The sequence below is a fragment of the Melospiza georgiana genome, chromosome 31 (assembly GCF_028018845.1).
Source record: "Melospiza georgiana isolate bMelGeo1 chromosome 31, bMelGeo1.pri, whole genome shotgun sequence".
Lineage (NCBI taxonomy): Eukaryota > Metazoa > Chordata > Aves > Passeriformes > Passerellidae > Melospiza > Melospiza georgiana.
In genome coordinates this window covers 4,182,545-4,197,404 of record NC_080460.1, presented here as the reverse complement: position 1 = coordinate 4,197,404, position 14,860 = coordinate 4,182,545, and the positions used below count along the sequence as shown (strand labels likewise).

The following is a 14,860-nucleotide window of genomic DNA, read 5'->3' as shown; positions in this document are numbered from 1 at the left end:
CAGGCCCTGGCAGGGGTGCAAACCCTGCACTGCTCAGGCTTTGATGTGCTGCAAAAAACCCACCTGGGTTTGAGGGACCTGCTCCCTCTGCCATTAACCAGCTGCCCCTGTTGCTTTCCATGGAATCAACCTTAAGGAGTGGGTACTTCTAATTAAAACCAGGGTTAAGTATCTAAATACAGGTAATTCTATAAATAAATTTGATGCTGCAGCAGCTGAACAGCTGAAAATGCTTCTGCTCTCTGCTGCCAAAGCTGTGACACAACACAAGATCACACTGAGGTGCTGAACCCAGCACAAAAAGCTATTCCCAGCAGGAAAGGACACACATGGACAAATATCCCACTTGAAATCATTTATTTGACACTTTGCCATGTTTTTCTATCTTGCTCAGCATATTTTTACCCTTGTTATAAAGTACAAATGGTTTTATATTTTTCTGACATTAAAAAAATAGGCATTAACGAGGCAAAAATTCCCAGTTTGAATCAAAAAATCCTGCTGTAAGAATTGAAAATTGTAAGAGACAAACATAAAACCCAACAAAGACTGAACAGAGTGTACCATGACACGACTCATCCATCACACCAAGTGGAGAGGAATCTCTTGTTCCCAGCTCTGCCTTTGGATCCTGTGACCTTGCTGAATTGATGTGAAGTTGGTGTTACACATACAACTCAAAAGGCACTGGAAAGTCACAAGTTCCTGAGCTAACATGGGATGTATTCCCAAGGTAACAGCTACAACAAGCCACAGAAAATGTTTAAAAACTGGTATTTGGTTTGTGTGAGTAGAGTCAGCACTCAGCAGAACTCCAGCTGAGAGCTGCTGCTGACACAACTCAAGTAATGGTGAGGACATTGGAGTACTCGCTGTACATGGAAAAATAATTCATTTATGAACATCCTTATTAGTAAATTAACCTGCTAAAAGACAGAGAATTATTGGCTGCAGTGTTAAGAGCAAGACCAAGAATGAAATGTGTGTTTGTGTGAGCTGCAAAAAAAGGTTTAAACCCATCAGGTGGGAAAGGCTGTGCAGTTAAATAACCAAAGTTGAGATGTCACATTTACAGACATTATTTGGCCCTAAGAGAAAAGGACCAGGAAAAAAGCAAAATATGGATCTGGTATTTACAGATCAGTTATTTAAAAACCCAACAAATAATACAACCAAACCCCACACTAACAAAACCCACACAACCTACAATGTGTGCTCAGAGTCCAACAGGTCATTTCCTAAGTTGTGAATCCACACAAATTCCCTATTTCCAGTTTGGCTCAGTTTTCACCCAGAAAAGCCCAAGTGTGACAACACTTCTCAAACACGGAATGGCTCCTGCCTGATGCAGAACAGAAATAAAATTATAAAAAATTAAAAAGATGACTGGTTTTGGCCTACCTAATGTCAGAGCTGCATAGGAGAGCGCTAAGGCCAGGGCTGTGCCACAGTGTAAGCCTGTCCAGCCAGGCAGGGCTCAGCATTCCAGGTGATCCAGCTGGGCCTCGCTGTCTGCCCTCTTCTCTGGGGAGGTGTACAGGAAGTTGCAGCAGATGTACAGGGGGAAGGTCAGGAGTCTGCTGTCCAAATTCATCACGATCTGCTCCTGCAGCACACAGGATATTTGTGGGGTGAGGGGACCAGAAAGCACAACACTGACACCGCGCTCACTCTGCACAGCTCAATGGCTGCAGGCTAAGATCAGAATATAAACATAAAGCAAAGACAGCTCCCCTTCACCTCGAGTTTATAACACTGACATATTCTCAGCCTGCCCACAGCTCCTAGCAGCACAGGGAACAGCCACAGGAAATGCTGGAGCACATTTCCCCTCCAACATGCTGGGGAGGAAGGGACAGTTCTCAGACTTGGGAGATTTCACCAGCCAGGCATTCCACAACAGAAAGCAAACTTCAGTTTGTGGGCTGCAATTTTTTTGGTTCCACTCTAGGAACTGGTTTTGGGGAAGCAAAGTTGAAACTTCAACCTCGTGAGGATGCAAAACAACCGAAACTTCAAAACTGAAACTTCACCCTCCAGTGAGGATGGCACTGACAAGGAAAGGTTTTCTGTGTTCTCACCACCTTTGTATCACTGCTGGCTGGGATTTGAGAAACTTGATTAGCAAGTCCCACACATGCCCCACTAAATCCTGCTGTCAGCAATGGGTGGAAAAGGGCACTTGCTCTAAGAAAACTCCACTCCTCTCTGGGGCTTTCTTCAATTTACTTACCAGAGTAATAAATCCAACCCTTAAACAAGATGCAGACATCCTTTTAACTCCTCAGTTTATGAGAGTCTTCACATTCTGGATTTGCCTCTAAATGAGCAGTCTGATGGCCAGATTATGCAGAGGGTGATGCCAGCAGTGCTGAAGAGCAGCAGACAGCAGCACCACAGGCACTCATTTCACTAATATGGGAACTAATTTCACATTATCAACACTCGCACTACCCTACTCTAGATCCACTTCACAAATTAGCCTAATTACCCACTACCTCTAACAGGAATGCCTGAGATTCCACATCAGCAACGCCAACAGGAGCAGCAACTCCCCTTCAAAAGCACCGGTGACTTCTGAGCATTTTTTTCATGCCTTGAGCTGCAGCAGCCCAGCCCACAGACACACCTGGTCCTTCTCCAGAGTGAGGATCTGATAGCCCGTGGTCCTGCTGCAGATCATCTTCCCGCTGCAGTCGAACGAGGCCAGGCGCAACCTGGGGGCAGCACAGGGGGGAGACCACCTCAGCCTCCCCGATTTCGGGTACTCCTGAGGAGGAGGCAGGGTGGGGAGCGTGCTGTGACAGCGCCAGCAGGACTGGCAGCAGGGAGGGAGCGGGCCCAGGGCTGCACCTGAAGGCGATGCTGCGGCGCGGCTGCAGGCTGACGGAGCCGCTGCACGGCTGGTTCAGCGTGTTGCGCTTGAAGATGATGTAGCGGTTGGTGTAGGTCACCAGCAGGTCCAGGCCGAAGTTAAAGCCAGTCCAGCGCCAGCAGTACTGCAGGACAGAGGGGACACGCAGGGGGACACACAGGGGGGACACACAGGGGACACACACAGCCTGAGGGTGCTGTGCCACCCCAGCTCCGAGCGGTCACTCCTGAGCTGCTCGGGGGGCTCAGGGATCCCTGCCAGCACCTGCCTGGGACACACAACTCGGTGGGGACAGCTGGACACTGCAGGGGACTGTGTGACAGCAGCTGAGGGTCAGCTGCCTCCCAGAGAGGCAGGACACACGTCACAGCAGCGGGTATCACATACCAGCTCTGGGTAATGGGGCTGATCTGTGAGCCCCAGCCATGCCCTGAGCACCCTTGGGTTATGCGACCTCAACGGGAAAAATGAATGTTCTCAGCTCATTTCACAAGACCTGTTACCTAAAGTCACTGAGGGGCCCTGGCTCTGAATGTTACACATTTTATCTACAGAACTTCCTTCTCCAGCTGATGAGTGATCAGAGCTCTGTTTAACTGCCTGCACTAACAGTTTTCCCAGTCTTGCAGCACAAGAGCACAATGAAACTCCAGTTCCTTGCTCCTTGCAGAGACATGGCTTCCCTCTCTCTGGGGAGGAAAAAATGGTGTCTTTCTCCATGACACCTTTTGATACAGTTTGCCAATGAGGACTTAGATGATTTGGAAATGCCTGACTTGTCTCAGCCACGCCAGCCCTGCAGCTTGCCACGTGCCACACTTACATCACCATCCTTGGCCAGCTTGCGACCACACCTCATGCTGTTTCCTTCCAGTTCCTCCTTATTGATTTCTTGAGGCCTGAAAAAAACCCAAACCAGCATCTTTAAGGACACTTCAACAGCTTTGTGTGATACCTTAATGTGGGGAAGATGAACAGACTGGGGTAACCTTGTCTGACCAGGCAATGATGGAATACCCTGAGGTGGAAGGGACTCTCAACTGACCCTTTGAGCAGAGGCATGACAGGATGAGCTCCCAGAGCCTCTTCCATCCCAAACTGTCCCATCAACTACAAAACTGCAATATAAACCAGGCTGTGACACCTCAGTTAGGGCAGGACTTCTACAAAAGAACTTTTCCAGATAAAATAATAGCCCTTGCAATGCAATGCATTCTCCCAGCCTTGTAAAAACCCAAGTGTTTTTTAAACACAGCAGGCTGACTTCTCAGACACAACCAGAGACAAGTGGTGGGGCACAGCTGCAGGGCTCTGCACGACAGCAGTGCTATGAAGCAGCAGCCACGAGACACTGGGAGAGGTTTCTCAAGGGGCTGGTTATGCAACTTGACTAAAAAAAAAACCACTTCCCCTCAGTGCTCATAAAAAAACCCCACTTCCCCTCAGTGTCAAGAAATGAGAGCTCCTGAGATGCAGAGCCCTGGGCTGTGTCATCCCACACCAAGACCAGCTCCTCTCACCCAACACCCCCCATGTCCAGCACGTACAACAGCCTTGCAGAGCCAGCACGAGTGAGATCAGCCCTGATTTTCCACAGTTGTGTTACTCACTTTGCTTCTCTCACCACGACAGCACTAACCCAACACCCACTGCCAGGAAGTGTCCAAGTCACAGCAGGCTGAGGGCCGGCAGTGAACTTTATTAATCCCGGTGACATCAATCCCCACAGCCTCAAGTGCAAACCCACAGGACCCAGCAGTGCCCTTCAAGCCAGAAGAGATGCAGCCTCTGTTCTCCTCCTGCTGCTCACTCCACAGCAACTCACAGCTAAATCTTTTGTAAGCTCAGCCCAGGTCTCTTGTCTCGTGTCTGTAAAACCCAGTCCTGGGAGGTGAAGTGCTCAGAGAACAGGTTATGCATACAACTCATCACACTTCAACAAATTCACCCAGGAACCTCCCGTGCGCCTTTCCACATCTTCCAGCTGAACTGGTTCTGCGGCTGACCTAAATGCAGTAATGGTGATAAAGGATTTATTTCTGTTTAATTAGTGACAAATTTCACAAACATTAGTCCATAATGCTCAGACTGACATTAACATTCCCCTCTCCATGCCTCGAGCAGCCTCAGACAATGCAGAACTCCAGCTTGAACCACTTCCACCAGCTGCCACACAGGGAACAGTGGAGCCATTCTGCCTCCTTCTTGCACACTGCCAAAGAGACTGCTAAGAGCAGAAGTGATTCCAGCCCCAGACGTGAAGGATCTGTCTGGCTTCTGCCACAAAACACATGTTTAATTTAAAAAAAAAGTGATCCACTTGAACACAAGTAAACCCTGAGCAGCTACAGTTCAAAGCCACAAACTAACTGCTAACACTAAAAAATTCTCCAATTCTGAAGAGTGAATAAGATGTTTAATCCTTTTAAATGCAAACTCAAAGCAAAAAGGAAACACTTTCTTCTCCTCTCCCTAAAGCCACATCACAGTTTCCAGGCAGTGCCATTTCCATGCTGCCAGTGCTGCAAGAAGCAGGTGCAATTATGCCCTGCACCAGGTGGGATATGGAAATAGAGCCTGACTTCAGCTCTGAGGAGTCAGATTCACGTCCTGCTCTGATTCCTACGTCTGCCTCCTTACCCCTGAGGGAAAACATGTGTTTGATGCTGACACGGGCAGGAGGTGTGAGAGGAAGAGCAGCAGAGCTGGATAAACCATGGGCTTATAAAACCTGAATTCTTTTCCTGCAGCTACACGTTGGTCAAATGGCCAAAACATTTGCACTAACACAAAAGAACAGCTGCATGTCTGCCCTTCTGAGGCTGAGACCTTTGCTTTTCACTGCCTTAAAAGAAATAAGCAACCCATACTACAAAAGAGAAGACTAAACAAGCAAGAAAAAATGTGGAGAAATACTCTGCCCATTCCAAAAGCCATTGAAATCCTCAGCTGTAGCTGAATTTTGAAATCGCTGTTTTCCAAGCTGGATGACCCCCATCATCCTCACTCTGTGGGAACTCCCTTTCCCAGAAGCATGTGTATGCAGTGGCTGGCAATTCCAATGCTCCCACTGCACTCAACTACCAAAACACATCAAAATTAGCAAATACTGCCTCTGCTGACTCACTTTCCTGTGAACCCTGTCTCCCCACGAGCCAGGAGGGGACACTGCTCTCAGACACAGCCACAGCAGCACTGCAAAACCCTTCCCACGAGAGCAGCACCAGAACCAGGGCACAGCCACCCAAAATTCACCTGCAGGAGCTGAATGTGAGAGCCACAATGCTGCACCTTGCCTCCGCCACTTCCCAAAGCACTGCTGCCTCAGAGAACAACTTTCTAAAGATCCTGGCTGTTGTTCAGACCAGACTCTGGGGCTTTTTGAAGCTCCTGTTACAGCCCAACAACGTCCCTGCCCACAGTGTCACCTGCTGGGTGACAGGACAAAGGAGCAAGTCAGCCTGCTGGGTTTGGGGAGGTAACAGGCATTCTGCAGCTGCCTGACTTGGCATTTTTTCTCCTCAAAGCACTCCAGGAGCCAGCAGAGCAGACAAAGGCAGCACCAACTCCCCCAGCTACATTTTGCCATAGTTTTGGTGTTAAATCCAGGACCTGGCTCACTGCAGCACGGCCAAGAGCAAGCAGAAGGAAGAGGAACAGTCTGATGGCCAAAGCATCCTTAAAATGGAAGGCTCAGAAACTCCCCCTCTCATAGCCTCAGCACAGATTTCCAGGTGAAGTGCCAGTGAGAAGCATTAACCCACATGAAGGAAAGTACAGAACTCGTGTCCCCCACCCAGCATTTCCCTCTGGTCCCAGCAGATCAGTGTTCCAGAGTTCTGCTGGTTCAGGGAGGGGGGACCAGCCAGCCCAGGGGAACTGAGAGCTCCAGAGATCAACAGTTCAAAAGCACTGAAGTATGCTTCCCCCCTCCTTTTAATGTGAACTCCAAATAATTCATGTCAAAATTTCCATGGCAGGAAGGTTTCTAACATAAGAGAGAAATTAAAGCCTGTAATATACCTACCCAATATCATTGTCCTGTTCTGCTCTGAGCATGGCAAACCACTGCTGTTTGTAAACAGAGGACAGCCATTCTAAAATTAAAAAAAAAAAAGAAAAAAAAAAAAAGAAAAAAAAGGCTTGGTGTTGTCTTTGGAGCTGGGAATGGGGATGGTCATGTACATTAGAAAATTAGAAATAGAGAAATACAATTAGATAGAAATAATAAAGTTACACTTATGAATAAGTGTGTGCACCCCACCCCCTGTAACTCCCTGTGCTCTCCAGCCCCAGCACAGGGGAAAGGATAAACACCCACAGCTACGAGCAGCCACTCCAGACTGTGCTCATCTCCTCCAACACCCACTGCTGCCACAAGTGATGCAACTCCACACGTTTTCTCAGCACACACAGCCCTGCTCAGCCAAGGAGCTTGTTAGCAAGCTCTGGGGAGAAGGTGCTGTGCTCTGAACCCCCAGGGGAACTCTACGCAAGCTGAAGAAGAAGAAAACACAATCAAGGGATAAAAGAAAACAGGGACTTAACACAAATATGGTAAAACAAACACAAGTTGTACCCTGCTAAGAATAAACATAAATCATGTCTTCCTTGGAGAACACACAAAGATTTTACTGGCTGTGTTAATTTAATGTTGCAACCAAGAGATAAAACAGAACAAAACTCAGCGGTTTGCCAGGCGGTTACACAAAAGGGATCCCAACATGCCAGGGTGTAAGAAGTTCTTAGTCAAGATAACAAATGGGGCAAGGGGCAAGGTCAGAAATGAGAACCACCTCTGGGAAATGGGCTGGGTGAGAGAACAGGGAGAGCCAACGTGACCAAACCAACCCAGGAAACCGGTGAATGGGACAGAAGGGAGGAGAGGCCAGATCATGGATGGAAAATTCAAACCAGCCTTTGTCCCACTGACTCTAGAGAGAAAGTACAGACTGTGATAGGAGCAAACTGGGCATCAACCAAAGTACAACTGCAAATTAAAAATGAATTAAGGAAAACTACACAGGCAAGGAGCAGAGAATGGATGTGCTAGAAGGGAAGGAAGAAATATCAGGAGGGAGAGCGTCTTCTCTGTTTGTGCATTGCAGGTATCTATTTCCTACCTCACATTTCAGCTGCTGCTTTATCAAGAGGGAAAGCACAGCTGAGGAAATGTTCACAAGCCACCAATAAAACAGAACAACAAACACTGTGCTCACACAGACACATTATGTATTCCTGTCTCTTGCACCTTTTCTGCACAAACATCAGACTGCTGTGAACTCCTAACACAGAATTTCAGTTCTCCCCCCCAGGACCTACACACCAGAGTATAAAAATAAATAAATAATCACAGTACTACTTTCAACTACTCAGTGTGATTTGCTTCTCTACCTCCTTGAGAACAATTTCATCTGGAATAACCTTCCAGCAGAGCACAAACTACCCAGCAAAGGCCCTGCCTGCAGCCTCTCAGGTACAAAGCATCCCCTCACATAGTGAATGCTGGCAGCCACCAGCCTGCTCCAAAGTGCAGCCCAGGAGTTATCTCAGCCTCCTTGTAAAGGAAGAGCCAAAGTTCTGATCTCAACACAGCTGCACCCTGGCATGGAGAGATTACAGGGGCAGGCGAGCACCAAACTGAGACAGCACTTCCCAGCACAGAGATCCTCCTGCAGGCAGCACGTGCCCTGTGCCCCCTTTCCTTACATCACAGGCCCTTTGTCCCCTCTCTGTGTCACCACAGTGCCACCCTGTGTCCCCTTTCCTTACATCACAGGCCTGTGTCCCCTTTCCTGCACCACAGTGCCACCCAGCTGCCTGTGTCCCCTCTCCCTGTCACCACAGTGCCACCCAGCTGCCCTGTGCTCCTGCCCCCTCCCCAGCTCTGTCCCTCCTGGGACATGCCCAGCCCCTCCGTGTCTCTCTCCCCTGGGCTGAAGGAACCCAAGGCAGCAGTGGAGGTGAGGCCCCAGCTGTGCCAGCCCTCCCTCCCTGCCTCACCTGAGGGCAGCAGGGCGTCCCTCTCCACGATCCTGGCCGAGGCCAGGTCACTGATGATGTACTGCAGCCTCAGGTGAGCGAACACGGGCACGAAGGCGCTGCCCTGCGCCGACTCCAGGAAGGCAACGTCGCCCCCAAACTCTGCAACACAGCACCCACACCGTGGTTTGCACCCCCAAGTCCTTCCCACACCCTGTTTATACTGCAGGCTTTACTTATTGGTTAGAAAAAGTTATTATTGGTTAGAGAAAGTTATTATTGGTTAGAAAAAGTTATTATTGGTTAGAAAAAGTTATTATTGGTGTTTAACGGCTTTGATTTTATTAGGGTTGTTGAGTGGCTTTTGGCATGAAAATGGAGAATTATTGGTGTTCAAGGGCTGGCAGCTCCTCCTACCTCTCCTGCGCTCAGCAAACCAGGCATCAGCTTCAGACAGCACCTGCTTGAAAGAGCCATTCCAAGAAGGCACGAGCTGAAGGAACATCCACTGGGCAAAACAAAGAAACTCCAGTGAGTCAGCTGACGTTTCAGCTAAGAAATCTGCATGCTAATAAGAGACATTTCCACAGTGCACTCATTTCTATGAAAGTTCTGCTATTCTATTAAATACTTCCAGTCAACCCCACAAAGGCTCACTGCACTGAGCCCCAGGCAAGCACCTTTTTGAGAGCAGTGTACACATCCATCTCCACCTGCAGCACAAACAGGTTGGAGGAGCTGATCAGCTGCTTCATGAGGTTTATGCTGGAAAAAATCAATTGTAACAGGTCAGCGAGACACAAAAGAGAAAAAGGAGAAGGGGAGGCAGGGAACAAGCAACCAGCAATGCCCAGAAAGTGATCTGCAGTGGGCTCCAGCCTTGGGCAGGGACTGTCCTGCATCCCTGCAGCCCCAATAAGGGAAGTGCAGCCCCAGTACCTGAGCTCCTTGAAGAGTCCAACACTCTGGTGAGTCATCAGATTGTTCAAGAGCCACTCAAGGCACCTGCATGGAAAGCAAGGAGTTAGGGCCTCTGCTTGTTCCTTCTCTGTGTCAACATTGCTGCAACAGCTGCTCCCTCAGCAAATTTGCAGACAATACCGAGCTGGGTGGGATTGTGGATCTGCAGGAGGGCACAAGGGTTTTGCAGAAGGAACTGGACAGACTCAATCAATTCAGATTAGGCACTTGATGGTTTTTTCCCTGTTTGGGAGGTCAGGCATTGGAATAGAGTCCCACCTCCACCCTGGAGGTGTGAATCTGCCTCTGGATTATGTGGTTTAGTGGTTTCAGTGGAAGTGCTGGGTGGGTGGTTGGACTGGATGATCTTATGGATCTCTTCCAACTTTGATGTTCTAAGATTCTATTCCAAAAAAATATTGAAACAATTAACGTGGTCATTATGCTACTGTGTGTAAATCCAGTGCTAATTAGCAATGTCCAAAGCAGTTTGGAGACAGCAATTCTTACTTTTTCTTCACGGAGTCCAGCCCATATGTCCCTGCAGAATTGTAATAACCACACACAGTTTGGGCAGTGATGGTTTCCTTCATTGTTTCACCACATTGCTGGATTAAGCCATCCTGCAGGGAGGAAAAAGCACACAGACATTCTGAGTGTTCACTTCCCAACAGGAATGTCAGACACCGTGCTGTTCACATACATTTTCATGCCTGAGCCATCCCCCAAGTCCCACAGTGACTGGTGCTACATTGTTCAAACCACTTAAACATCATTCCTCAGAAACACAGACGTTCCTAAAGAACACTTCCCATGAAAGAAAAGGGTACTGAATGCCCTCAGGGTAGAGCAAGCGAGCTCCAAAACCTATTTAATCTACTTGTAGATATCACTCACAAATCACTTAATCTCACACCTCAACCTTAGTCACAGCATTTTCCAATAAACCCACTGCTTTGTGTTTGGCCTTTTCCCCATTTAGCTGAAAAGCTGATTCATTCCTCTGGGTGCAAACGGCCTCGTGGGCGAGGGTGCCCTGAACTGCTGCGTTCCTTTCAGGTAAGGACAGAAGGAATTGTGGCATTTCTGACTCACCAGCTGCAGCATGCAGGCTGCGGCCAGCAGGGCCACCACGCGGCTGGGGTTGATCAGCACATCGTCTCTGTAGAGCGAGCCAAAGGCCACCTGCAGGGCTGCACAGGGAACACAGTCACAGGGAGGCACCCAACACAACCTAAACACAACCAAACCCCTCGCTGCACTAAACACAACCTAAACATGACCCAAACACGACCTTAAAGTCCCTAAACACAACCAAACCCCTCGCTGCACACCTTCTCTGTGTCCCAGTGCTGGTTCTTCATCTAGAGCAACTGACCAGACTGAAAACACAACATGGGGTCTGTAACTGGCACAGGCATCTTTTATGGAAAATCCTTTCCTTAGGGTTTTTCCTCCTGAGAAGCTGAGAGGTCTCAGGAACAAAATGCAAACAATGGTTATCTGCTGCTGTGGGATGCAACAGGTGCATCTGGGATTGGTCTCACGGGGTTGTTTCTAATTAATGGCCAATCACAGTCAGCTGGCTCGGACACAGAGCTGAGCCACAAGCCTTTGTTATCATTCTTTCCTATTCTATTCTTAGCTAGCTTTCTGGTGAAATCCTTTCTTCTATTCTTTTAGTACAGTTTTAATGTAATATATATAATGAAATAATAAATCAAGCCTTCTGAAACACAGAGTCAGATCCTCATCTCCTCCCTCACCCTCAGACCCCTGTGAACACGGTCACATTACTGAGCTCCCAGGATTTAAACAAACTCTCCAGCACCCTTGACAGCTGAAAAACTGCACAAAGAGAAGCTGAACCTCATAAGCCTTCTCTGAACATCACCAGGTTTAACTTAAGCTCTCCCTTCAGGGTTCTGTTAAAATGAAAGGCTCCCACTTACCTTCTACATCAATATTTTGATCAGGAATCTCCAGCTCTATGACATTCATGCTGGATTCTTTCCAAGAGCCACTGAACATACTGGAAAAGTAGCCTGACTGTATGAAGGAAGAGAGAAAAAGAACTCAACCAAGAGATTTCGTCCCACTTCAAACTGCCAAAAGCAGCACCAACACGGTTAATATTTCCCTTTATGCAGAACAAAATAGATTAAGGGAGCTTTCACAAGCTAAAACATTCTGACAGACTCGAGGGGCTGACTCTAGCTGCTGTTTCTGACACTCAAAATGCCTACAGGAAAGTTTGGGCTACGTGTGCGTAACCAGAGTAAGGAAAGAGTTTGAAAAGGCCAGAAAAGCTACATAAGCTCTTTTTCTCACAAGCCACATCACCAGTGGGGACAGAATTAGTCCAAAAACGAAGTCCTTAAGGTTACTGGCAAACAACAAATCCTGCAGGCATTAGGGAATGCCAGTTAGGGGTGGAAAAAAAAAAAAGGCATGCAAGACATACAAATTACTGTACAAGGCTGCAGCCTCATACCAAGGACACAGACACACACACCATTTACGGCAATATACCTTTTATTATTAAGTGAAAAGCACATAAAACTAGAATTTGAGGTTTCCATCCAAAGGAAGGGAAAGATAATGCTCTACTAGGGTTCCTGATTTTCCTTCCCAGCAGCAGATGTGCCCATTATGAGATGCTATCAATGAAGTTTACCTGAGAGATCAAAAAAATAAAGTCTATTTGTACAGCACCGCATTCCCTGACCAAATGGAAAGCAATCCCCTCGCTGGGACCACACAAGCATTTGCTGAAGCTGCTCTGGAATTCGGGCACTGACACAGCAACAGCCACCAAAAAAACTCAGAATTGACTTTTCCTGCCACTTGTGGCACCAGAGAAAGTGCAGCCAGGCGTGGAGCACCTTCCTGTGCCGCAGTGTCACAGCCCTGCTCTGGCTGCCACTGCAGCTCCTGTCCAGGTATGGCACCTGAGGGCTTCACACCAACCCCTGCAAGACACGGGCACAAGGGAACTTGGTGTTTGAGGGCACAGCACAGACAGCAAAGCCACCAGCACCTCCGAGCTCCCACAACACAGACACAAAGGACTCCACCTCAACACCAGCCCAACAGGAAATGTGTGTGGAAGCAGCATCCTTTCTGGGCCATGCACCAAGATTAGGAATAAAAAAAAAAATTAAACAACATAATTAAGCAGTATGAGAAGCAAAAGATTTTTGAAATATGAACCTAAAGCTCAGCTTCCCAACAGGAACTCCTGTCGCTAACAGGAGCTGGTTAACTGTTAACATCTACAAAAAGAGTTAAACTCCTAAATGTAAAGTGGAAAAAATAAAAGATTACCAGTCATACTTCAGAGTTCTCAGACATCCTTTTATTAAAAACACAGAAAGGAGCCACTTACCTGACACAAATAAATCTTGTGCAAGTTCCACTCCTCTCCCAGAGCACAAATTTTGATATCACTGTTCTCCCCATTCAAAAACAGAGTCTGATAAATATACTTCGACGTGCTTTTCAACTTTTTCCTGGCAAAAACAAAACAGCAGACCACGGACAGTGAGACACACCCCTCGACACTGTCCCGTTGCAGCGGCTACAGCCGCTCCCACGCGCTCCGGGGCTGGCGCTGCCCAGCCCGGGACGGCCGCCGCGTTACCCGAGCCCGCCGGGCCCTCCCCGACCCGGGGAGCCCCTTGAGGCCTCACCCACCCCGATACCTCTCCCCGGCGGGCTCTGAGGGGAGGCCGAGCCGGCACCTGCGGTGTCCCCTTGGAGCTGCGCGCTGGCCCGGCCCTGCATCCTCCTGGGCCGGCCCTGGATGCCCTCAGCCCGGCCCCGCATCCCCTCGGCCCGGTCCGGCCCTGCATCCTCCTGGCCCGGCCCTGCATGCCCCCGGCCCGACTCCGCATCCCCCCGGCCCGGCCCTGGATGCCCCCAGCCGCTCGGCCCGGCCCCGCATCCCCCCCGGACGCCCTCATCCCGGCGCCGTCGCTCGGACCTGCGGCCGCGGAGGTGCAGCAGCCGCTCCTCCCGCTCGGCCTCGCCGTCGCTGTCGCTGTCGCCGGTTCCCTCGGCGCCGCCGCGCTTCCTCTTGCCGCCCTTGCCCGCGGCCGCCGCCTCGCCCCGCGGCAGCCCGGCCTTCCGCCGCAGCACGCGGCTGCCCAGCGAGCCCATGGCCGCTCCGCCGCCTCATGGGGCCGCGGCGCAGCGGGGCCGGAGCGGCGGCGGCGCCTCAGCAGCCCCGGCCGGAGCGGCGGCCGCGGCCCCGCAGCTCCGCGGGCCCGCAGCTCCGCGCCTGCGCGGGCGGGCGCTGCTGCTGCGCCGCCTGCCGTGCGAGCGAGACCGCCCCCGGTCGGTTATTTATTTATTTATTTATTTATTTATACATAACCCGTATATACGTATATCGATATATAGGTAATGATTAAGAAATAGAAATATATATATATATTTAAGAAATATATTAGGAAATATATATATATATTTCTTATATGTGTTTATATATATAATATAAATATATAATATATAATATGTAATATAATATATATAATTTATTATATTATATTATATATTTTTATAGTATATGTAGTATCTATATATTTGAGAATAAAGCACTACATATATCTATATCTATATCTATATCATCTATATCTATATCTATATCTATATCTATATCATCTATATATCTATATCTCTATATCTGTATCTAGCTTTATTCTTAAATTACTCCTATCCAGCGTTCCCAGCTGAGTTCCAGCTGGGAACCAGCAAAGTTCCCATAAGCTGATTTAGTAGAAAGCTTGGGAACCTTACTGAAACTTATTGAAACTTACTGAAATTTACTGAAACTTACTGAAATTTACTGAAACTTACTGAAATTTACTGAAACTTACTGAAACTTACAAAAAAACTTACTGAAACTTACAAAAACTTACTAAGACATAAACGAACTCTGATGTAGTTCAATGAACGAAGCCTGGGAGAGAAACCTGTTGTTGAGGCTGGACATCTGGAATGTAGAGTGCATGAATGAAAGGACAATTTCCAGAAACCAGA

The 14,860-nt window shown here is 48.5% G+C and overlaps 1 protein-coding gene across 2 annotated transcripts; it reads right to left on the bottom strand.

Moving 5' to 3' along the window:
* Window positions 1-346: 346 nt before the first annotated feature.
* GMCL1 (germ cell-less 1, spermatogenesis associated) lies at window positions 347-13,978 on the bottom strand. 2 transcript variants are annotated; one of them, XM_058042494.1, is made up of 14 exons: window positions 13,803-13,978; window positions 13,206-13,329; window positions 11,770-11,866; window positions 10,913-11,010; window positions 10,328-10,440; window positions 9,797-9,862; window positions 9,538-9,622; window positions 9,275-9,365; window positions 8,879-9,019; window positions 6,903-6,972; window positions 3,699-3,774; window positions 2,854-2,999; window positions 2,630-2,717; window positions 347-1,606 (listed from the first exon to the last, which is right to left on the bottom strand). In XM_058042494.1, the coding sequence occupies exons 1-14, from the start codon at window positions 13,976-13,978 to the stop codon at window positions 1,478-1,480; spliced, it is 1,500 nt and encodes a 499-aa protein (XP_057898477.1). In that variant the 3' UTR covers window positions 347-1,477. The 2 variants fall into 2 exon arrangements, with proteins under 2 accessions (XP_057898477.1, XP_057898478.1); XM_058042495.1 differs by lacking the exon at window positions 8,879-9,019.
* Between the last annotated feature and the right edge of the window lie 882 nt (window positions 13,979-14,860).

Excerpts from the sequence above, each read along its gene's own strand:
- GMCL1 (XM_058042494.1), bottom strand. The coding sequence starts at position 13,978 with ATGGGCTCGCTGGGCAGCCGCGTGCTGCGGCGGAAGGCCGGGCTGCCG. Across the intron at positions 11,867-13,205 it reads ACAAGATTTATTTGTGTCAG|TCAGGCTACTTTTCCAGTAT; the intron begins GTAAGTGGCTCC and ends TCCTTCATACAG. Across the intron at positions 9,623-9,796 it reads GGACTCTTCAAGGAGCTCAG|CATAAACCTCATGAAGCAGC; the intron begins GTACTGGGGCTG and ends GATTTTTTCCAG.